This window comes from Doryrhamphus excisus, chromosome 20 (assembly GCF_030265055.1).
Source record: "Doryrhamphus excisus isolate RoL2022-K1 chromosome 20, RoL_Dexc_1.0, whole genome shotgun sequence".
Lineage (NCBI taxonomy): Eukaryota > Metazoa > Chordata > Actinopteri > Syngnathiformes > Syngnathidae > Doryrhamphus > Doryrhamphus excisus.
In genome coordinates, this window is record NC_080485.1 from 14,675,136 (window position 1) to 14,699,822 (window position 24,687).

Genomic DNA, 24,687 nt, shown 5'->3' on the forward strand with positions numbered 1-24,687 from the left:
GTGTATTTAGAGCTCATTTAAAATCTTTGGCTGTTCCACTGATTGCCAAGGATTAACTTAACATATGTTGTTTCTTTGTACAATCAACCTGTTTTTTTCTCACCGCGGCTTCATGATAAAATCCAGATCGGTGCAGGAAATGACAAAGAGGGCGGGAATCGCACTCGATAAGCTCGACGTTTTTTTGGATTGGCCGTTTACCCAACGTCATTTCAGTCAATGAAAAGTAAAACCCAAGCCTGGCTTTTATCGAGTGTGGCGTTAGGCAGCATGACTGAACATGAGGCATGTTTCTTGAGCAAGCACCACTCCCCTCCGCTCGGTTCTCTAGATTTTGCTCGGACAACCGGATTGACACCGGATTCTCCACATGACAGGAACGGAGCCAGAGGCTACAGAGAGAAGGTTTTAAAAGGATCGTGATTTTTAATCATGTTCTAAGAGTAATATGTGTCCCTCAAGCCTGGTTCTGAGCACCTGAAACGAGGTCCTCCATGCAGGCGTAATGTGTGTATATGTGTGTAGTTCATGTAGTGTGTGTGTAGCAAAGTAGGTTAGCATGATGTTGCTACCTCACTTAGCAATGCCTTAGTGCCCTTAATGACATCTTGTGTCCATGACCATGTAACCAAGGCAACCAATCGTCCTCTACAATGTAGACCCTTCGTTATTTATTATTTATTCTTTTAATTCTTCTATTTATTCTTTATTTATTCTTCTAATTTCTATATTTTCATACTGTCTTGCACTGAAAATGGAGCTGCTGAAATGTCATTCTACTATATGTAAAATGACAATAAAGGGCATTCTGATTCTGATTCTATTGTTGTACACTACCAGCAGAAACTGGGTCTAACAAGGACACAAAAACGCTGCACCACTGTGCAAGGAGACAAATATCTAAAAATATCTAAAAACTAAAATCTCTTACCATGCTGTTAACTACTTCCTTTAGAGAGCAGCACAAACTGGGATATTGTAGTGACGACATATCATCCAAAGTATAAAATACTTACACTACCGCTCAAAAGTTTAGGATCACTTGCAAATTTCTTTGTTTTCCAAATAAAAACAAATTTTCATGCATTTCACAAACAATTTTTTCCATTTCACAAACATTTTTATCCATTTCCCAAACAATTAAAATGAATCAGATGATTTTCAAAGAAGGATGTACATTTTTGCATAGAGGCCTACTATCAACAACTGTCAGTCCTCTGCATCAATCTCCTGGTATGGCTGCTAATCCAAGTTCATCATTTTATAAGGCTAATAGATTATTAGAAAAGCCATCTAAAAATCTAAAAACTAAAACTAAAATATCTTACCATGCTGTTAACTACTCCCTTTAGAGAGCAGCACAAACTGGGTCTAACAAGGACACAAAAACGCTGTCAAACACCAGTGTCAGTATCAACAGTGAAGCGGCGACTTCAGGATGCTGGACTTCATAGCAGGACTGCCAAGAAAAAGCCATATCTCAGACTGGACCAAAAAAATTCCAAGTGATCCCAAACTTTACACCGGACAAATGCGGAGTTAGTCGTTAAAAAGTGGAGAAAGTGCACAAGACCGCTCGGGGCAATTCCATTGTTGTTACATCTACTTTGACCTAAGTGTTAAAAATAGCTTCAGCGTCAGAACTCCACCAAAGTTTGCACGTAGGCGTTTGCCCGTGCATGTTCCACAATTCCAACTCACCTGAGTCATCTTGGCCAAGTCCAAGGAGGGCCGCTGCTCCTGGGCGTCCTCCGGTCTCCTCCGCTTCATTCCGATCTTCTTGTCATTCAGCACACAAGGCTGAGACCTGCTCCGGGAGAGGCACCCCTTCCCATCGCTTCTCTGGACGGACCGCCGCCCCAGTTCTGGGGTGGAGTCCGGAGAGCTGGACTCTGAAGCTTCTTCCCTCTGGAGTTCGGGAAGGCTGATCCTCTCGTGGGAGAGGGAGAGGGGTCTGAGGAGGTGGGAGGACTGCGGTGGGTGCGAAGGTGGAGAAATGGGGGACACCGGGGAGGCAGTGAAGTGAGGGTGGACAGGCAGTCGCTGGCTGAAGAAAGGCAGGTCCAAAGGTCCGTCCGTGGGGTTGCTGGTGCGTGAAGGAAAAGTGAAGCTGGAGCTACGCTGCATGATGGGGAACTGGCCGCCGGAGAACCCTCCGCCACCAGCACGGACGCTCCCGCCGCTGTGGCACCTCCGTTTCTCCACCGCCGTCCACACTCGAGAGCCCTGAGGCCGCCACGAAGAGCGAAAGCCGCCAAATTCGTCTGAGAAGGACAAAGAGCGACACTGCCGCTTGCTGGGGGGCGCCGCGGGGGCTTGGCTGGCGGCGGCGGCGGTAGTGGTGTAGTGTGAAGTGGCAGAAGAGGTGGTGGTGTGGGCTTTGGTCATGGTGGCATCACCCAGGTTGAGATCTCTTATCAGGCTGGTGATGGCGGTGGCGGGGCCCGGTTCCTTGGCCCAGGGGCGGCTGCCCGGCTCGGGCATCACATCCCATAGGCTCTCCAGGCTGGTGCCCGACTGGAAGCTTCGACCCGGGTTCAGCCATCTGTCTGCCTCTGCAAAAAATGATCAGTGTGTAAAACGTTGCTCAAACGGTTCGTGTTCAAGGTCATTTTTTACGAAATGCTGTGTTGGCGTTTTGAAGAGAAACAATCCTGTTTCCATGACGACGTCCAACCGGTCATACGGGCTCCTATGGCTGCTCTTACAGCTAAAAAAAATTGTCCGCTTTGAGCTAGGCTGTAGACAGCAAAGTATTTGATACTCAACAGCGCCTCTGCTGGTTGCAACCAAAAGTGTTACAATAAATTAAATTTATTTTAAATTATTAAAATAAATGAAAATAAAAATGGCTTAAAAATGTAAAAAAAAATAAACATGACTGAAATAAGTGTTAAAATGAATAAAATAAACATTAAAAATGACTTCAATAAAAGTGTAAAAAAAAATAAACATGACTGAAATAAGTGTTAAAAATGAATAAAATAAACACTAAAAATGACTTCAATAAAAGTGTAAAAAAATAAACATGACTGAAATAACTTACAATTAATAAAATAAACATTAAAAATGACTTCAATAAAAATGTAAAAAAAAATAAACATGACTGAAATAAGTGTTAAAATTAATAAAATAAACATTAAAAATGACTTCAATAAAACTGTAAAAAAATAAACATGACTGACATGAGTGTTAAAATTAATAAAATAAACATTAAAAATGACTTCAATAAAAGTGTAAAAAAATAAACATGACTGAAATAAGTGTTAAAATTAATAAAATAAACATTAAAAATGACTTCAATAAAATTGTAAAAAAAAACATGACTGAAATAAGTGTTAAAATTAATAAAATAAACATTAAAAAATGACTTCAATAAAAATATAAAAAATAAACATGATTGAAATAAGTGTTAAAAATGAATAAAATAAACATTAAAAATGACTTCAATAAAATTGTAAAAAAAAATAAACATGGCTGAAATAAGTGTTAAAATGAATAAAATAAACATTAAAAATGACTTCAATAAAAATATAAAAAAATAACCATGATTGAAATAAGTATTAAAATGAATAAAATAAACATTAAAAATGACTTCAATAAAGACTCCGCTTTGAGATCCATTTTCAAATGTTAGGCTTGTCCAAGCTTATAATTAACAGCAGGCCATCTTAAATTCAATATTCCAGCAGACTAAAATATAGGAAAATCGCTAATTAATAGCAACGTGCATGTACTTAACAAATCTTCATAACCCCCAAAAATGTTGAATCTAATTGTTTCTCTGAAACAATTTGCAAGAATCCGATCCCGGAAACTAAATCTATAAAAACGAGCGAGTATTCAAACACGGTATTCATCGAGCATTTCAAGACACGGTTCAATGAGCGGAATGATTTGCCACCTGTCGCCACTTCTGCATCCCCTTTTTTTTTTCCACCCTAATCCCGCCCCCCCCCCCCCCTCCCCCCTCCTCGTATCGTGTTCTCTGACGCCAACACACCAGTTGCTTTGAAACGGACGTGTACAGTACGCACGGCTGCTACACGAACGACCCGACAGGAATGCCGAGAAAACAACTTGACAAAAGGCCCGACTTCAAAACGGGTGTCTTTTGAAAAGCAAAAAGAAAGAGTAAAAGGTTTGAATGAAAGAGACGTGTACTGCACACACTCCTCCCTGTAATGTCAACAAGTACAACTTGTAAAAAGAAGAGGACAAAAATGGGAGTTTTTAATTGACGTCGGCGCGTTTACTGGTAACCTCCCATGAGAGCGGCGCGTAACGTAACGTGGAAGCAGGTGCACCCTGAAACACGAGAGAGGAGTGGCGAAAGAAGGAGAAGTGAGAGACAACAGTACGAAAAGTGTCCAGGCAATATTACGTAACATTATTATTCCTCCATAGATCACTCATTGAATTGAAATACTTTTATAATTCACCATTTTTACACCAGAAAATACACAAATCCGCTTCTCCTAAAGTGAAAAGCATCATAGATCCCATTTAACCCTTGTATTATGTTACGGGTCAGTTTGACCCGTTTCAGTTTTTGTGTTGACCAAAGTACTGGTTATCCTTTCTTTTTCTTCATGAAATTTTGTGACTTTTCCTCATCTAGGGTCATGAACACAAAAACTGAAACGGGTCAAATTGACCCGTAACATAATACAAGGTTAACTAGCATGATTTGTTAACAAATCATGCTAGTTATGCTAGCATGATAACAAATCATGCTAGTTATGCTAGCATCATGCTAGTTATGCTAGCATCATGCTAGTTATGCTAGCATGATTTGTTATGCTAGCATTAGCATTTGTTATGCTAGTTATGCTAGCATGATAACAAATCATGCTAGTTATGCTAGCATGATTTGTTAACAAATCATGCTAGTTAACCTTGTATTATGTTACGGGTCAATTTGACCCATTTCAGTTTTTGTGTTCATGACCCTAGATGAGGAAAAGTCACAAAATTTCATGAAGAAAAAGAAAGGATAACCAGTACTTTGGTCAACACAAAAACTGAAACGGGTCAAATTGACCCGTAACATAATACAAGGGTTAAGAAAACACTGGGATATTATTCCCTTCATGTTTGCATACACGACGATGGCCAAATGGTGCACAGCAATACGGTCCTCCATAAACGTGAAGTAACTCACCAGCAGTTCCACAAGAGAAGAGGGTCGTCCCTCTGCTCATGGTGTGGAGCTCACGCTGAAAAGAAGTGACAAAAATCCATGTCACGGAAAATGAAAAAATTGCCATTGCTTTACAGGGGATGAATTCTGTTTTCATTTGTCTAATATTTAAAACAAAACAGTCAAATGTGGTCATCACGTATGGTAATGGTAATGGTAATGGTAATGGTTTAATTTCATTTGAACATGCGTCAGATTACAATTGAATGCATCACATAATCAGTTGACAGTTCCACATGTCCAAAAGGAGTAGGAAGAATCAGTAACTGTTACATTTGTTCACTTCCTGCTTTCCTACCTAATTATGCATTTTTGGCCTTGTGCGACTTATAGTCCAGAAAATACGGTAATCGTCATACATTTTTTATTCAGATATTATGTGTTAATTCCTACAATATTATAACTTCCACAAATTGCAACTTTATCTTGTGTTTGTTTCTTAATATATTATGATGTTAATAAACATAATTTGATTTAATATTTCAACTCTATGTCACTAATTTATTCTCGTAAAATGAGAACTTTTTCTTGATGCAGTAAACCTCGGATATATCGGATTCAATTGTTCCCACTGGTTTTGTCCGATATAAGCGAAATCCGTTATATGCGTATACCGGAAAATGTCCGTTTTACGTATATATCGGATTTATATCCGGTATATGCGTAAATCAGATTTTATCCGTTATAAAAAAGGCACTTCCTTGACTATGTTTCCAATGTACCTGGACGCGCAGGCAACGCTGCAAACGCTGCAAATGACGTCGTATAGCGGCCTGTAACAATTCGGCGAATCGGAGCGCCACGATGCGGCCATCCGATATATGCGAGGGAAATTTCATGGAAATGCATTGGAACGGGACTGGAGATTTTGTCCGAAATAGGCAAAATCCGTTATAAAAAATCCGATATATGCAATGAATTTTTATTGGAAATGCATTACAGAAAAATCGGTTCTTTTTTATCTGTCCGTTGTGAGCGAATTTCCGATATATCCGAGTCCGATATATCTGAGGTTTACTGTATTTTGAAATATTTTAAAATTTTCCAACTAGTTCAACTGTCTTTTTCTTCTCATAATTATCATTTTATTCCCATAATAGTTTTACTTTATTCTCCTCAAGTTATGACTTTTTCCGCAACCTAATTTTCCAAAAATGACAACTTTAGTTTTTGTTTTGTTTCTTTCTCATAATATTACGACTTAAAAAGATTTTTTTCTTTAATATTTCAACTAATTTTCCTCTCATTTTTTCTCATTTTTCATCTCCGTCAGATTAGCAACTTTTTTCTCTGGATATTTTGACTTTATTCTTGTAGAATTACTGCAGATTTTTCCAGTTTTCCTGTTACATTATAACTTTAGACCGTTCCGCGAGGCAATATAAAAACAGCAGTGGGTTAAAAATGACCCCGGGCACCACTACTGTATAGAAATAATGATATATTTTACAAATGACATTGTAAATGACGTACATATATTTTACATGTAGAATAATGCCTGACACATGGTCAATAGACTAAGCCTACAGATGATGTAGTATATTTGTTATGAATGTATGTCAAGCTCATACTCAAACATTACTCAGGAGTGCATTTATGCTCAAGGTTTAACTGAGTTCATACTCTCGGTATAACAGGGTGGTGGCTCTTCTTTGCACACGAGGGACAAAGACGAAAATGCGGCGGAAAATTACAGTGACTCACGTGGAAGTTCGGACCACCGCGGCAACAACAAAAGCAAATACAGTGTATTGTATTGTTTGGGTGTTATCCAATGAAATCATACGTATGTTTAGATGGCAAACCTGCAGATAATATAAGCATTGAAGAGTACGTTTAACAGGTACATACAGTACATAGGTCAGGAAGGAACCGTATATCGCTTCTATCGCTTGTTGCGACATGCAGCGGCCGTTGGATGAACTCAGGTGCTGATATGCATCTCGTAGCGACGTAGCAGCTAACAGTAAAGACGTAGTGTACATACGCTGATCACCGGAGCGTGGAAGACCATGTCACATGTCACGTAATGATGTCATGCCGCAAAAAGTAGGGCACCGTGCTATGATTTTGAAGCCGTAAGCTAACATAGAAATAGTCCGTGTCGGGGTCAAAAGGCTGCCTTTTAAATAAATAAAAATTGTTGTACGTTTTCGTTTGGCCTGTTCGACCCGTAATGCATGGCATGCAGTCATGACATTAATATTCAATGGTCGCTAATGTTAGTAGCTAAACTTTTCCAATAAACATAACTACAGCGTGTATGTGTTTAATGTCATACGTACTCAAAGCAGGAATGCTAATGCTACGTTGGAATGTTCACGCCCTTTTCGGCAGCCGGAGGAACCTGCTACATACACTACCGCTTAAAAGTTTGGGATCACTTGGAAATGTTTTTGGGCCAGTCTGAGATCTGGCTTTTTCTCGGCAGTCCTGCTATGAAGTCCAGCATCCTGAAGTCGCCGCTTCACTGTTGATACTGACACTGGTGTGTGAAGGCCACTATTTAGTACATATTTAGTGCAGATATTTGTCTTCTTGGCCAGTTGTGCATCGTTTTTGCGTCCTTGTTAGACCCAGTTTGTGCTGCTCTCTGAAGGGAGTAGTTAACAGCATGGTAAGAGATTTTAGTTTTAGCTGCCAGGTGACGACCTGTGAGGTGTCTTTGCCTTAAACTACACACTTTCAGATATTTGTCTTCTTGCCCAGTTGTGCAGCGTTTTTGTGTCCTTGTTAGACCCAGTTTGTGCTGCTCTCTGAAGGGAGTAGTTAACAGCATGGTAAGAGATTTTAGTTTTAGTTTTTAGATTTTTAGATGGCTTTTCTAATAATCTATTAGCCTTATAAAATGATGAACTTGGATTAGCAGCCATACCAGGAGATTGATGCAGAGGACTGACAGTTGTTGATAGTAGGCCTCGATGCAAAAATGTACATCCTTCTTTGAAAATCATCTGATTCATTTTAATTGTTTGGGAAATGGATAAAAATGTTTGTGAAATGCATGAAAATGTGTTTTTCTTTGGTAAACAAAGAAATTTGCAAGCGATCCCAAACTTTTGAGCGGTAGTGTACTCTTTAAAACGTAAAAACAATTTGTGTTGCATCTAGGATGTTGTACTATGTAACTGTCGCACAAGTGTAAAAATAAGTTAACCGTCAATTTAAAAAAACAGGAAAACACTCAACCTTGAAGGGAAACTGCAGTTTAAAAAAAATCCACAGTCCTGAAGTGAAACATAAATACGCGTCTTCTCCACTAACAACACACGGAATGGGGCCCGCCCATTTCAATGAGAACCCACTGAAAAAACGGCAACAATGTTCCTTTTACATAACGTCACCTTCATGTTAACGAATCTACAGCGGCATTGTTATTGTAGGCGCTAACACCGAAGTACTATTTTTCTGGCATAGTGACACAGCTACAATGTCGCAGGCTACTAACGAAAGGTAACGTTAGCTACCGGGTTTGTTGCTACATCGCCTGTGATATTATTCTCTGCCTGACAGGAAATAAAGGTAAGTAGTAGTTTAATCAGGATGTTCCAGTTAGCTTAGCTTTAGCTTTGCTTCTCTTACCGGCCGTCTTTCGGTGCTCTTGGGCCTTACATCATTGACACCCTTCTTCTTTTCCAGGCTTTTGGAGAAAATGATCACCATGGTAACGCGGCAATCTGCTCAGGTCTCGTCAGGCGGAGAAGAAGACGACCACGGGCAGCCATCTTGGATGAGGGTCCGAATTTGGCTGGACTTGGACTTCCGCTGCCGCCGTCTCCCATCAGGCAGAAGAGTCGAGCCCGATCTCTGTGAGTAGAGACGAGACAATTAGCCCTCATGCTAGGGGAACATTCTGTTATCTAATCACACGAAAAGATCGCTACGCAACGGTATTCTGCACTGGAGGAGAAACAATTCCACCACCTTGTTGGCATGTAAGATCATTGATAGATAGCACGCGGCTTGGCTCAATATGGCCGACATTTTCCAAAACACTGACAACAAGGTAAAATACTTGACTAAATGGCGCTAAAAAAAATGACTTGTGCTGACTCTGGAGTAAATTCAAGCTAGCACCGTGGGAACCTAGCTTAAGCTACGCCTCGTTGAACGAGACACACTAACAAACAAGTAGGCAGAATGAGGGTCTCCTGTATTTACTTATTGATGAAAATTGTGTGCAGAGAGAAGACTGAGGTCAGCAAGAAACCTGAGATATGGAGTAAAGTGGAGACTGTTAAGGCTAGGTCACTAGCGGTCGAACGGGCTCCTGTGCAGAACAAAAACCCAGAAAAAACCTTCGAGCCGTGGAAGTTTTTTACGTTGCAAGACAAACATATGCACTACTGCTATGTTTTCGTGCGTCATACATACGGTCAACATGTGTCTTTCCTACGTTTTGCTGATGTCAAAATTAGGGCAGGGGGTCGGCAACCCGCAGCTCAAGCGCAACAAGTAAAATTTTCCTTCTCTGCTGAAGTCAGGTCGCCGTTATTATTATTATATTCGGAGCTGAATAACACTGACAATTTAACACGAGGTTAGCTACGATTATTCATCAATCTATCTACCTACCTACCTACCTGACAAGCTAACACGAAGCTAGCTACGTTGGTTGCGTGTCAAAAGCGAAGAGGACATCTAATGCGTTTTACAAAGACGCCTCACAGGTCGTCACCTGGCAGCTAAAACTAAAATCTCTTACCATGCTGTTAACTACTCCCTTCAGAGAGCAGCACAAATCGGGTCTAACAAGGACACAAAAACGATGCACAACTGTGCAAGAAGACAAATATCTGAGAGTGTGTAGTTTAAGACAAAGATGCCTCACAGGTCGTCACCTGCGAGCTAAAACAAAAATCTCTTACCATGCTGTTAACTACTCCCTTCAGAGAGCAGCACAAACTGGGTCTAACAAGGACGCAAAAACGACGCACAACTGTGCAAGAAGACAAATATCTGAGAGTGTGTAGTTTAAGACAAAGACGCCTCACAGATCATCACCTGGCAGCTAAAACTAAAATCTCTGTAAAATCACAAACTGGGTCTAACAAGGACACAAAAACGATGCACAAATTTCCAAGTGATCCCAAACTTTTGAGCGGTAGTGTACGAAAAAACACAAAAACAAAATCGTGTGGTGTAGTTGTCGGAAAAATAACAGCACAGTCAACATAGTAAGGCCGCAAGTTTTGCCAAACTTTCACCCCTTGATGTGCGACGTTTCCGGATCAGAAGACTATTTTTTCCATCTTATTCCATTTCCACCAGTCATTTTCACTACCAACTGATTCCCTTAGCCCAGCAAATGAAGACATTCGCAATCTTCCGTGTATTCCGTTAAGATTAAAACTAATCCTTACCCTAGCATAAGTTGTTATGTTTATTTTTAGTTTAAGTAATTTGGTCGAAATCCTGCAGGCAAATGTCGTAACGCCACCGAAAACATTACCTACTTGGCAGAGGTAATAAAACTAAGTAAATAGCACAACCTCCACTCAAAACGCCGACTCTAAACGTTTCTTTAAATAACACGGGAGGCGGTCGCTTTTTTTTTTTCTGGACACAGTAAAGCCCGATTGCATGTCTGGTATGGCAGAGAAACACAGAGCGTACAGTATATTCCCATGCAGACAGGTGAGAAATGAAAAGGAAAAGAAAACAAGGTGTGTTTTAGTACGGCTTGGCATACGTTCTTCCAGGCCCTTGAGGTCTCGACTGGAGCTATGAACGCTATTCTTCCAAAAAAGTTCCTCATGTGATGTTTTGATGATGCCAGTACAGCGAGAGCTGCCTCATCCCTTTTCCACAAGTTTTATTTTCCATTAATTAAAACTTTTATATGGGCCAAATGAGTACTTTCTTAAGCTGACTAAATTGCTTCCTTTTCGGAACATGTGGCCAACGAAACATGGCGGAATCGTTTAGCTATCTGGGGAAAAGGAGGTATGGCTGAATGTGGTCACTGTATGGAAGTGTGGTTGTTTGATGCACATAAGAGTGGAATTTATGTCCAAACCCATCAGAATGGCTGACATAAACGGTTGTAGACCAAAATCGAAACCTTCGCCAGAGACATCAGGAGAATGAGAATAGATGATTTTTGACATATGACAGTTTTCCTGCAGACTTAATTGTCTGTTTTCATATGATACTTTATACTCCATCCAAAACAAATATGCAGTATCAAACATGCATTTAGTTTGAAGCTTACTTTGCACTGAACAGGAAGTCACTGTCTGCATGTTTTCATGCTATGTAACATGCAAAGTTAGAAGGCTGTTGCTTGGCGATAATGAAAAAGTTGTTCGTACTGCAGCCTGTCATCGTAAACCGACAGACTTTTTAGGAATTTTACCAATCATTCCCAATCCTAACATATTTCTTTCCCTTTTCTGTGTATTCGGAATTCTGTAATATGAGCTAGCTAATAATGGATGTCATGGGAAGTACCTAAGAAACACACCAACGGTGTACCATGTTAACCAAGTTACTGCAATATTATTATATACAAGATGAATGAGTGGTTAGCGCGCAGATCTCACAGCTAGGAGACCAGGGTTCAATTCCACGCTAGGCCATCTCTGTGTGGAGCTTGCATGTTCTCCCCGTGCATGCGTGGGTTTTCTCCGGGTACTCCGGTTTCCTCCCAAAACATTCCATAAACATGCTAGGTTAATTGGCGACTCCAAATTGTCCATAGGTATGAATGTGAGTGTGAATGGTTGTTTGTCTATTTGTGCCCTGTGATTGGTTGGCCACCAGTCTAGGGTGTACCCCGTCTCTCGCCCCAAGACAGCTGGGATAGGCTCCAGCACCCCCTGCGACCCTCGTGAGGATAAGCGGTAGAAAATGAATGAATGAATGAACTTAAACTATATTAGAAAAGCAGGCTGCGCAGTGGTCTAGTGGTTAGCGTGCAGACCTCACAGCTATGAGACCTGGGTTCAATTCCACCCTCGGCAATCTCTGTGTGGAGTTTGCATGTTCTCCCCGTGCATGCGTGGGTTTTCTCCGGGTACTCCGGTTCCTCCCACATTCCAAAAACATGCTAGGTTATTTAGCGACTCCAAATTGTCCATAGGTATGAATGTGAGTGTGAATGGTTGTTTGTCTATATGTGCTGATGTGTGATTGGCTGGCGACCAGTCTAGGGAGTACCCCGTCATCTCGCCACAAGACAGCTGGGATAGGCTCCAGCACCCCCTGCGACCCTCGTGAGGAAGTGATAGAAAATGAATGAATGAATGAAATGCTGTCACCCGCTGCTACAAAAGGAGTGCTCTTGGTTTTTCATGTTCAGGTACCCCCTCCCCCTTTTTTTTCTGCGGTGTCCGCAGACTCCAGCCTTCGTTTGCTGACCGCCAATTAGAGAGCACGCTTCAGATCCCCCTCAATGAAGTGAACACAAAGCTAATGGCTCTACCAGGCCTCGGTGCCATTCTGCCTGTGTAACATGTGGTTACATGTTAAGTGAAGGTCGCTGCTGCACTTATATAACACGCCGTGTGCATTGGGAGGCGGGACCAATGAGGAAACGCGAGGATTTGTGTTACTTTTCTACGCTACAAATGTTTGACTTTGCTTAGTCCCGAACCGGCTGCCGGCATATGACTCCCATTATCTTCATTTATCCTGGAGAGTCAGTGGTGCACAACTGGGCCTCTTGCAGGAAAAGACGGACAGGCTGGTACTCTTTCTTGTTGGGAGTTAAGACGGGAATGTTCTTGTTGATCGGTGTGAGATTACTTTTGCTGATTAGCACTGACACCGAAGCAAAGCAAATGGGGGTTTAGTGCGGGTGTTGAGGAGAGTAGGGGAGCGCGGCATTTCCGTGCAAGGAGTTACTCCTTTTGTGTGCGACTGGACATGCACGGAGTGTTTATGCTAGCAGGGGGGGTCATGGGAGAGGGCAGAGTACGAATTAGACCAAGCCCCGAGCCATGCTTACTTAATGAAGCGGCTCCTCATGATGGAGAACCCAGCAGCCTGATGGTGAAAGAAGTGGAGCGAGCTGGTACTCCAGTGTTGACATTTTGGAGTGAAACCATCCACTATGAATGAATGAAGACAATAGCTAAAGACATGCTAATAAGCTACATACATATATCAAGAAAGTTGAAAGCTAATATCATGTTTTGAAGTTTGGACTACCAGTTTGGACCGCCCGCCAACCATCCACTATGAATGAATGAAGACAATAGCTCAAGCTAAATTGCTAATTTGCCTCAAGACAACTAATAGCAATAAGTAGACAGAGAGGCTGACAACATGTGTTATGAAGGAATTACTCGGCTGTTCAGTTGTCATGGTTATCAAGACTACTTGAGTAGTTTAAGTTACCAGGAGGAGGAGGATGACGAACAAGACTTTTAAAGACATGCTAATAAGTTACATACACATAGCAAGAAAGTTGAAAGCTAATATTATGTTTTGAAGTTTGGACTACCAGTTTGGACCGCCCGCCAACCATCCACTATGAATGAATGAAGACAATAGCTCAAGCTAAATTGCTAATTTGCCTCAAGACAACTAATAGCAATAAGTAGACAGAGAGGCTGACAACATGTGTTATGAAGGAATTACTCGGCTGTTCAGTTGTGATGGTTATCAAGACTACTTGAGTAGTTTAAGTTACCAGGAGGAGGAGGATGACGAAGAAGACTTTTAAAGACATGCTAATAAGTTACATACATACATCAAGAAATTGGAAAGCTAATATAATGTTTTGAAGTTTGGACTACTTGGACCGCCCGCCAACCATCCACTATGAATGAATGAAGATAGCTCAAGCTAAATTGCTAATTTGCTTCAAGACATCTAAGAGCAATAAGTAAAGACAGAGAGGCTGACAACATGTGTTATGAAGGAATTACTCGGCTGTTCAGTTGTCATGGTTATCAAGACTACTTGAGTAGTTTAAGTTACCAGGAGGAGGAGGATGACGAACAAGACTTTTAAAGACATGCTAATAAGTTACATACATATATCAAGAAAGTTGAAAGCTAATATTATGTTTTGAAGTTTGGACTACCAGTTTGGACCGCCCGCCAACCATCCACTATGAATGAATGAAGACAATAGCTCAAGCTAAATTGCTAATTTGCCTCAAGACAACTAATAGCAATAAGTAGACAGAGAGGCTGACAACATGTGTTATGAAGGAATTACTCGGCTGTTCAGTTGTGATGGTTATCAAGACTACTTGAGTAGTTTAAGTTACCAGGAGGAGTAACATGACGAAAAAGACTTTTAAAGACATGCTAATAAGCTACATACATATATTACAATGTTTTGAAGTTTGGACTACTTGGACCGCCCGCCAACCATCCACTATGAATGAATGAAGACGATAGCTCGAGCTAAATTGCTAATTTGCTTCAAGACAACTAAGAGCAACAAGTAAAGACAGAGAGGCTGACAACGTGTGTTATGAAGGAATTACTCAGCGGTTCAGTTGTGATGGTTATCAAGACTACTTGAGTAGTTCAAGTTACCAGGAGGAGGAGGATGACGAACAAGACTTTTTCTTGATATATGTATGTAACTTATTAGCATATCTTAAAGTGGAAAGCTAATATCATGTTTTAAAGTTTGGACTACTACCGCCCGCCAAAGACAGAGAGGCTGACAACGTGTGTTATGAAGGAATTACTCGTCTGTTCAGTTGTGATGGTTATCAAGACTTTTCTGGTAGGTGTGTTGTAGGTACAACACATTGTTTGGGAATAAAGGATTTATTTAATTTAAAAAAATATTTATCTGTAATATTTCTGCTGTTTTTTCCCCAATTTCCACCAACTTTCTTCTTGTATTTTTTGTCCTGTAATTAGGACTTTATTCCCATAATACTTTGACATTTTGCCCATAATATTTTTACTTTTTCCCCAACATAATTTTCCAAAAAATTACAACTATATTTGTTGTGTTGTCTCCTACAATTACCACTTTAAAAAGTATTTAATATTTCACCTTTATACAACTAAAATTAGTTTAGTTATTTTTCCTCGTAATGGGCGACTCTGGTGAGGTTAAGCGGCATCGAAAATAGGTGGATTTTTCCTCATAATATTCCGCTATTCTTGTACAATTTTTTAAAAAATTCTCTTTTTCTTGTTAAATGATATTTTTCAAATGTGCTGCAGGCCAATAAAACAACAGCAACGGACCGCAAATGACCCCCGAGCTGCACTTTGAACGCCTCAGTATGGCCGCTGCTAGATCATTCCACATTCAGTATGGCCCCCGATCCGATTCCCATCAGATGTGTGTCCACCAGGCCGGGGGGGGGGGGGGTGCAGACAGCAGCTCTTGGTGACTAGGAAGGGCACTAGAAAAGGGCAGCTAAGATAATGTGGCTCTTTGCCCGAGCTGTGATTTGTGCAGGCAGATGAATAGAAGCCTATTTGGGGGCCCCCGCAAAGCTCTCTGATGGGGTGTTTAGTGTCCATCACCGATGGGCTCGGCCTACTGCATACTTGTGCCAAGCGCGTCTGGTGTCAAGACTTTGATCGGTGGCAGTGGCCAGGAAAATATAAAAAAAATAGATCACTATATCGTAATAAAACACTCATTGGAACCAAGGTCCAATACCCCTGAGGTTGTACAATATGTAACCAAGTCCAGTCATATTATTTGTAATGGGACGGGAGACAGGAAGACTCCGTTTCTGATACTGACACTGGTGTTTGACGGCTAGTTGTTGATAGTTGTCTTCTTGCACAGTTGTGCAGCGTTTTTGCGTCCTTGTTAGACCCAGTTTGTGCTGCTCTCTGAAGGGAGTAGTTAACAGCATGGTAAGAGATTTTAGTTTGGGAGGACTGACAGTTGTTGTTAGCAATGCAAAATGCAAAAATGTAGATCGTTCTTTGAAAATCTAAATTTTAATTGTTTGTGAAATGGATAAAAATGTTTATGAAATGGAAAAAAAAAATGTTTGTAAAATGCATGCATTTTTATTTGGAAAACAAAGAAATTTGTAAATGATCCCAAACTTTTGAGCGGTAGTGTAAGTATTTTATACTTTGGATGATATGTCGTCACTACAATATCCCACTTATTCTGTGTGAAAGGCACAGACAAGTGTTCTCTTTTAAGAATGCAGTCAATGTGTATTCTGGTGACAGTTTGACCCTGGAACGGATTAAGTCAATTTCCCTTACTTCCAACAGGAACAATAGTAAAAGTTGTCTTCTTGCACAGTTGTGCATCGTTTTTGTGTCCTTGTTAGACCCAGTTTGTGCTGCTCTCTGAAAGGAGTAGTTAACAGCATGGTAAGAGATTTTAGTTTTTAGATTTTTAGATGGGTGTTCTAATAATCTATTAGCGTTATAAAATGATTAGCTTGGATTAGCAGCCATACCAGGAGATTGATGCAGAGGACTGACAGTTGTTGATAGTAGGCCTCTATGCAAAAATGTACATCCTTCTTTGAAAATCATCTGCTTCATTTTAATTGTTTGGGAAATGGATAAAAATGTGTTTTTGTTTTGGTAAACAAAGAATTTTGCAAGTGATCCCAAACTTTTGAGCAGTATTTTCATTATGTGGCCATGTATAGAAAACATTTGGACACCCCTGCCATAGAGTTTCTACTGTAGTTAAATAATGTATGCTAAGTGAAAGTGAGACTTTTCTATGGCGACACGCTGCTCGGAGTTACCCAGAGTGCTGCTTCTTTGTAGGCACAAAAGTGAGAGGCTTTATTCAGTTCAAAGTCTGCGCGGTGGATCGTCCATTCATGCTGAACTCGCCGCCACCCCACTCGCCAGCAGTGAGGCGGGGGGGTCATAAAAATGGTCCGCGAGAGGTCAAGACATACCATTGAAAACTCGGCCCATCACCCCGAGCGTCCACAGTTCCGGAGTTTGAGGAGTTGGGGGGGGGGGGGGGGGGGTAGTGAGCAGAAGCACCGTCGCGTGACTCCTTCTTCAAAAAAGTGCACAAACAATGAAGCTTGTCACATTTTTACTTGTCATTTAATCATAAGAACCTCGCCTTAAAAAAGTCCTGCTGTTCTCAATCAATAAGCGCTCATTCAGCGCGGTACACTGTACCATGTGACACGAAGGCTCAATTCCTTCTTAACATTTTATGCAGCTAAAATAACCCGAATATTAGCAAGACCTCTCAACATGAAGTACCGCTATGAATTTTGCTGATGAGTTTTTGTTAATCTAACTTAATATAACAGTTGCTAAGTGTCTGCAAGTGCCTCGCCATGGCAACCAAACACAAAACAGTGGACAACAATGAAAAGTTGTGGTGTGATTAATGCAAGAATCCGGTCTGGAAAAAAAAAACGCTCCATTGGTGTTTCTGCAACGGGTCTGGTTAAGGTAACCGGCAACCTGCAAACGCAACACAAGCCCCTCTATGCGACGTGTTATGTATTCATTCGGGGTCGCGACCCCTCTGTCTCGGACCGGGACTTCATTCAGCTGAAACGCTGACATGCTTGACGGGCGCAAGATCAGGTGTTTCACTTTGAGCACAAGAAGGTATATGAGGGGGGCCCCCTTCGCCCCCCCCCCCGACACGGTGACCCTCGCATGCCTTCATACACCAGGTACACCCCCCCCCCACCCCCACCCACACTGCTAATTACACTCCCTCCATTCCTCGCTATGAATATTTGCCTTTCCGTTCGTGGTTTCCGTCATTATCCATGAGTGGCTGTTCTGTTGCGTGCACACTAACCAGAGCCTTTAAATCCGTCGGGGGTACGTTTACATGGGGGGGGGGGGTCCTGCCCAGGCCGCTGACTGCCTGCAATTTCACAGCTCTAAAAGTGGCAGCGCGCCTACACGCTGCAAGCCAGCGGCACAAACAACTACTAACATTTAAAAAAAAAAAAAAAAACACAATCTGGCAGAGTTTAGTTACATAAGCCGATGTTTAGGTCGTAGTTGTGTGTTTTAATCCAAAGTGAGAGCGCGTTTAGGGAAACCATAAGCAGCATTCCATGGCTCCATTCATTCACGAGGGGGCTCGGCTATGGCCCCCTCTGACTGCACAGCATTGTGAGTGGAACAAGACAGATGTGTTTATGAAGGCTGGGAATTTTCTGTGTGCGTTTTGCATGTTCTTTTCTGTCGTGCCGGCTTCCTCCGGCGGGCCAATAAAATCCACTAACACGTTTCAATGGAAACCATTTACATCAACATCGACAATTCTTTTTTTTTGTGTGGTATTCTTCCAGGTTGCTAGCACGTTATATGCACTGTATGGCGGGTTCCTAATCAAGTGTCCGTTGTCAATTTTGCTCATCAGAATGATACAAACTATAAATAGTACGCTTGCCCTTATGGAGACATAATCTGGAATCGAACATGTGCTCATGTTCTTCACATGGCATGGGCTGAAGGGAGGGGTTCCTAATCATGTGGCCTGTTTTCAACTTTATTCGTCAATAACCTCGCCGTGGCTAAGCAAAATGTGACACCCAGGGGCGTCACTTTATCAAGAAATGCTGCCAATGTTTGACAGACAGTACAAATTGCCTGTGAGAAAATACATGTCAATAATATATAATCATTCGTTAATTCATTCATTTTCTACCATTTATCCTCACGAGGGTCGCGGGGGTGCTGGAGCCTATCCCAGCTGTCTCCGGGGCGAGAGGCGGGGTACATTCTGGACTGGTGGCCAGCCAATCACAGGGCACATATAGACAAACAACCATTCACACTCACATTCATACCTATGGACAATATGGAGTCGCTAATTAACCTAGCATGTTTTTGGAATGTGGGAGGAAACCGGAATACCCGGAGAAAACCCACGCATGCACGGGGAGAACATGCAAACTCCACACAGAGACAGCCAAGGGCGGAATCGAACTTGGGTCTCATAAAGATGATAAAGATTCTTAATATTTTGACACTTTCTTTTTTCTTTAATTTTCTACCGCTTATCCTCACGAGGGTCACGGGGGTGCTGGAGCCTATCCCAGCGGTCTTCGGACGAGAGGCGGGCTACACCCTGGACTGGTGGCCAGCCAATCACAGGGCACATATAGACAAACAACCATTCACACTCACATTCATACCTATGGACAATTTGGAGTCGCTAATTAACCTAGCATGTTTTTGGAATGCGGGAGGAAACCGGAGTACCCGGAGAAAACAGCATGCACAGGGAGAACATGCTCCACACAGAGATGGCCAAGAGCGGAATCGAACTTAAAGATGATGAAGATTCTTAATATTTTGACACTTCCTTTCTTTTTTCTTTCTTTCATTTTCTACCGCTTATCCTCACTAGGGTCACTGGGGGTGCTGGAGCCTATCCCAGCTGTCTTCGGACGAGAGGCGGGGTACACCCTGGACTGGTGGCCAGCCAATCACAGGGCACATATAGACAAACAACCATTCACACTCACATTCATACCTATGGACAATTTGGAGTCGTGTTTTTGAGTTTTTGGAATGTGACGGGAAGAACATGCAAACTCCACACCGAGGGTGGAATTGAACTCAGGTCTCCTAGTTGTGAGGTCTGCGTCCTAAACACTCAACCACCGTGCAGCCTCTGTATATTCCAGTTTTCAGCATTTCCTTGACAAATCTCCATAGGACAGCACGGTTACATTTCTCGTGCACATCTGACCAAACCGTTACTGCAATGTGGCGTATGTGTGTAAGAATGAGTCGGGGAAAAATGCTGTATCACTTGGAAGTCAACACGTGATAAGATTGTGCGGCTGCTTGGTAAAAAAAAAAAATTTAAAGAGCAAAGAAGTTGAAATCTTAAAATATTTTGGTTCTATAAACACTAGCAAAGACCTTTCTAATCCAGTACTTGGTTCATCTCTTATTTACTGATCTGATCCCCTTTTGGCGAGATCATCAGCACTTGCAAATCTCCTCGCCGCAGCTGCTTTTCACTTTTTGTTTGCTACAGCACCTGCAGGTGTATGTAAAACCTGCCGACATGCAAATCCCGACCAAACTGCTGAGAGTCCCCGAGACAGACGCATGTCGAGTACACGTACTCTCTTTCCTCAAGTTTGGGCGTGCAAAGGAAAATAAGGCCACCGTTTGGAGGGGAGGATCTTGCATATGAAATGTCAAACGCTTTGAATGATGAAAGGCTGTTAAAGGCGGGTAACTGTGAAGGAGCAGCACAAAAGCAATTGCATAACCGGTGGAGAACAGGTTCTCGGGTGAACATCTGCCGTAATTAGATTGTCTGTGCCTCACAATAGGGGCTTTAATTTGGAAAGGTGCAAACAAGGGATTTGCTCAAACAAGCTCAGATGCTGTATACACAACACACCAGTCCAACTTGTATATATAAATACCACGCAGCGCAATTAACTTGGGGTGTCTAAAGTGCGGCCTGGGGGACATTTGAGGTCCACAGCTTGTTTTTTTTATTGCCCGTTTATGCAAACAGCAAAAAAAAATTGCCACAGAATGCATGTGTTGACATTTACTGGATTGGTTTTAGCGTTTTATAAACAAAAGGTCAACTAATTAATTGATCACAAATTAAAATATTGATCTTGATACAGGTACCTGAAAAATAACCCCAAAATGCTGTAGTCTACAAGTCATGGCCAATTGATTATATGGGAAAATTAAGTACCAATTCATTGTTGTTTTTTTAAAATATTATTTTTATTTTAAATATATATTTTTTAAATTATTATTATAATTATAATATATAAATAATAATATAATAATATAATAATCAGTATTATTATTATTATTATATTAAAAATATATTATATGTACATATAATACATATAATATTTTAAAATATTTATTTATGGGGTTCCACCCAGTCCCTGTCGTGTGGGAAAATTAAGTACCAATTCATTGTTGTTTTTTAATTATTTTTATACTTAAATATATATTTTTTTATTATTATTAGAATTATAATGTAATTATAATACATATATTAATAATAATATAATATAATAATAATATTATTTGTATAATATAATAATCAGTATTATTATATTAAAATATATTATATGTACATATAATACATATAATATTTTAAAATATTTATTTATGGGGTTCCACCCAGTCACTGTCGTTGTGCCTTTGGGCAAGACACCGACACTGTGTGAATGCCAATGAATCGGCAGCCACGTTTCCATCAGACTACCACAGGGCAGCTGTGGATACAGATGTAGTTTACCACCACCGATGTGTGATAGAGGAGTGAATGAATGATGGCTTCACTTCATCGTGAAGTGCTTTGGGTACCTTGAAAAGTGCTATAATATTATATTTCATATTATTATTCATTCCAGCAAATGTAATTTTGCATTGACTATTTGATATTTAGTTATTCTTTTATTTTTATAGAAATAAATATGTTGTATTCCTCTAATAGGCTGCGATAGTATGTCTTTCTGAATGTTCTCAACTCCTGTATATCAATGCTTGCCGGGGGTTTGTGCCAAAGGGTGGATCTTGATTTCATTGCCTTTTGTTATGCAAAATCCCTAATCGGTGCATATGGGAATAAAAACTTAGTAATTAATGCAAGGTAACAAATAGTACCACAACGCTACATTCCGATATTACTGCGTTGGCTGTGATGTACTTGCACGTGCCCAGACGAAGGAATGTGTTTTCAGGCTCCGAAAAAGCAATAAACTCATGGATAGAATGCTACTGTAAAAACTTGCATGCAGCATTGCTGCTGCTTTACCAGAATGCTTTTCATGTTCAAGTGAGAGTCTTTTTTTTGGGGGGGGGGGCTGAGGCAGCACTTCTCTGGTGTATGTGAGAGAGCGGCTCTTTTCTTCTCCTCTCTTTTCACAGGTCTCGGTGGGCGTCGAGTCACCAGACACACAAATCTATCACGCTAACGAGGAGGGCATATACACAACCGCTCAAAAGTTTGGGATCACTTGCAAATTTCTTTGTTTACCAAAGAAAAACACATTTTCATGCATTTCATAAACATTTTTTTCCATTTCACAAACATTTTTATCCGTTTCACAAAATGATTTTCAAAGAAGGATGTACGTTTTTGCATAGAGGCCTACTATCAACAACTGTCAGTCCTCTGCATCAATCTCCTGGTATGGCTGCTAATCCAAGTTCATCATTTTATAAGGCTAATAGATTATTAGAAAAGCCATCTAAAAATCTAAAAACTAAAACTAAAATCTCTTACCATGCTGTTAACTACTCCCTTCAGAGAGCACCACAAACTGGGTCTAACAAGGACACAAAAACGCTGCACAACTGTGCAAGAAGACAACTTTTCTGATTGTTCCTGTTGGAAGTAAGAGAAATGGACTTAATCCGTTCCAGGGTCAAAGTGTCACCAGGATACACATTGACTGCATTCTTAAAAGAGAACACTGTCTGTGCCTTTCACACAGAATAAGTGGGATATTGTAGTGACGACATATCATCCAAAGTATAAAATACTTACACTACCGCTCAAAAGTTTGGGATCACTTACAAATTTCTTTGTTTACCAAAGAAAAACACATTTTCATGCATTTCACAAACATTTTTATCCATTTCACAAACAATTAAAATGAATCAGATGATTTTCAAAGAACGATCTACATTTTTGCATAGAGGCCTACTATCAACAACTGTCAGTCCTCTAAAACTAAAATCTCTTACCATGCTGTTAACTACTCCCTTCAGAGAGCAGCACAAACTGGGTCTAACAAGGACACAAAAACGATGCACAACCGTGCAAGAAGACAAATATCTGAGAGTGTGTAGTTTAAGGTCGTCACCTGGCAGCTGCACTAAATAGTAGCCGTCAAACACCAGTGTCAGTATCAACAGTGAAGCGGCGACTTCAAGATGCTGGACTTCATAGCAGGACTGCCAAGAAAAAGCCAGATCTCAGACTGTTTGTTTTCAGTGTCCCTTGCATGCAGTCGACAGGTTTGAGTTTCACCCTTTAGTACTAATATGAAGAGAGTGTAGCGTGAGGACACACACACACACACACACACACACACACAGTATATAGACACACAAGGCATGGCAAATAGCAAACTCTTTTCTGGTCGCTTGGCTTCAGGGCCAGAAGAGGCATGAAAGAGGCTCAGTGTGAGAGGAACAGAAAGCTAAATGACACACTAACTGTGTGAAAAACAGGAAAATAGTCAGACAGAGAAAGACAAAAAGAAACTGAGAAGGGGAGGAGGGGGGGGTGGCAGATCGTGCGTTTGCGTATTGAGCGAGTTGTGGAGTAGATGAGCGCCTCGCTTGGCATGCAGCTGCTTCTACGACAGAATGGAGTACAATGTGCCACTTGAACACACACACACACACACACACACACACACTGGCAATGCTGACTGTAGAGCAGGGGTCTCAAACTCAATTTACTCGGGGGCCACTGGAGCTCGGGTCTGGGTGAGACTGGGCCGCATCAGGTTTTCAAAAAAAAAAAAACGCATTTATTAAAAACAAAAAAATTAAAAAAAACTCAAATTTTCTACAATAAAAGCTCTGATAAAACATTCCACTGTTCTCAAATATCTTACTTTTTATTTTTCTACACAAAATAAGATGAAAACTAAATAAACAAATCAAGAATAAAGAAAATCAATCAATCAGTAATAAATAAATAAATATAATAATAATAATAAAACAGCAAATAATAAAAACTTAAGAAACCACATATAGTTGGTGGGTAGACAAATTATTTTTTTCAGATTAAACTTAAACTTAAATGAACAAAGCATTATTAGAGCCCTGTAGACATGACAAAACACGACTATAGTCACATTTATACTTTTTTTATTTACAACATATTGCGCAACTGCAGGGTCTTGAGACACATGCTAACTCGCAAACTAGAGAGCTAGCGACCTAAACGGTAGCCTTCAAGTTATTTCCTTTCAACTTAAATAGCCAAAAACCTACCACTTCCACACGGATAGGGAGGATAACTATTAACAGTTATTTAACCTTTAACATGAACATTAATCAAACGTAATAATTTTTGTCTGGGTACATGATACCATACAGCATCCATATCAAACTTGCGCGGGCTAACATTAAACTTTCATATCAAGGCGGGGGTCTCAAACTAGTGGGCCGCGTGTTTGAGACCCCTGCTGCAGAGCCTACAGATGGTGGTCCAACTTTGATTGGCCGATTATCCTTCATTAGACGGCAAATTTATTCAAAATTATTTAAATTATTTGTGCAATTTACTGTTTATGCTGTACATTGTTGTTCATATTTGATGTCATCTATTTATTCTCCACATTATTAATATTATTATTATACGGGAGCTAGGCAACGACATTTCATTGGCAATTTCACTGCTGTGTTATTGTGCAATGACAATAAAGGAAGTCTATGTCTCTGTCTAAACTAGTCGATACAGACTCAACAGCGCCCCTGCTGGATGAAGCCAAGCATTGCACTCCATTTTGACCACAATCACTCAGTGCCTCAGACAAATTTTCTTAAAAAATTACTAAAAAAAATTTATGTCAGTGTGCGTTTAAGGCACGGGGTGCTCAAAGTTCG

General features: G+C 40.7%; 1 protein-coding gene across 1 annotated transcript in view; it reads right to left on the reverse strand.

The window, feature by feature from the left end:
* The window catches only part of LOC131107968 (protein FAM53B-like), a 39,879-nt gene that overhangs the window by 11,763 nt on the left and 3,429 nt on the right, over window positions 1-24,687 (reverse strand). The window contains exons 2-4 of the mRNA XM_058058510.1: window positions 8,786-9,010; window positions 5,165-5,219; window positions 1,702-2,555 (exon numbers count right to left, since the gene is read on the reverse strand). Of these exons, the coding sequence (XP_057914493.1) occupies window positions 1,702-2,555; window positions 5,165-5,219; window positions 8,786-8,866 (990 nt within the window). The 5' untranslated portion in view covers window positions 8,867-9,010. The remainder of the gene's footprint in view (window positions 1-1,701; window positions 2,556-5,164; window positions 5,220-8,785; window positions 9,011-24,687) is intronic.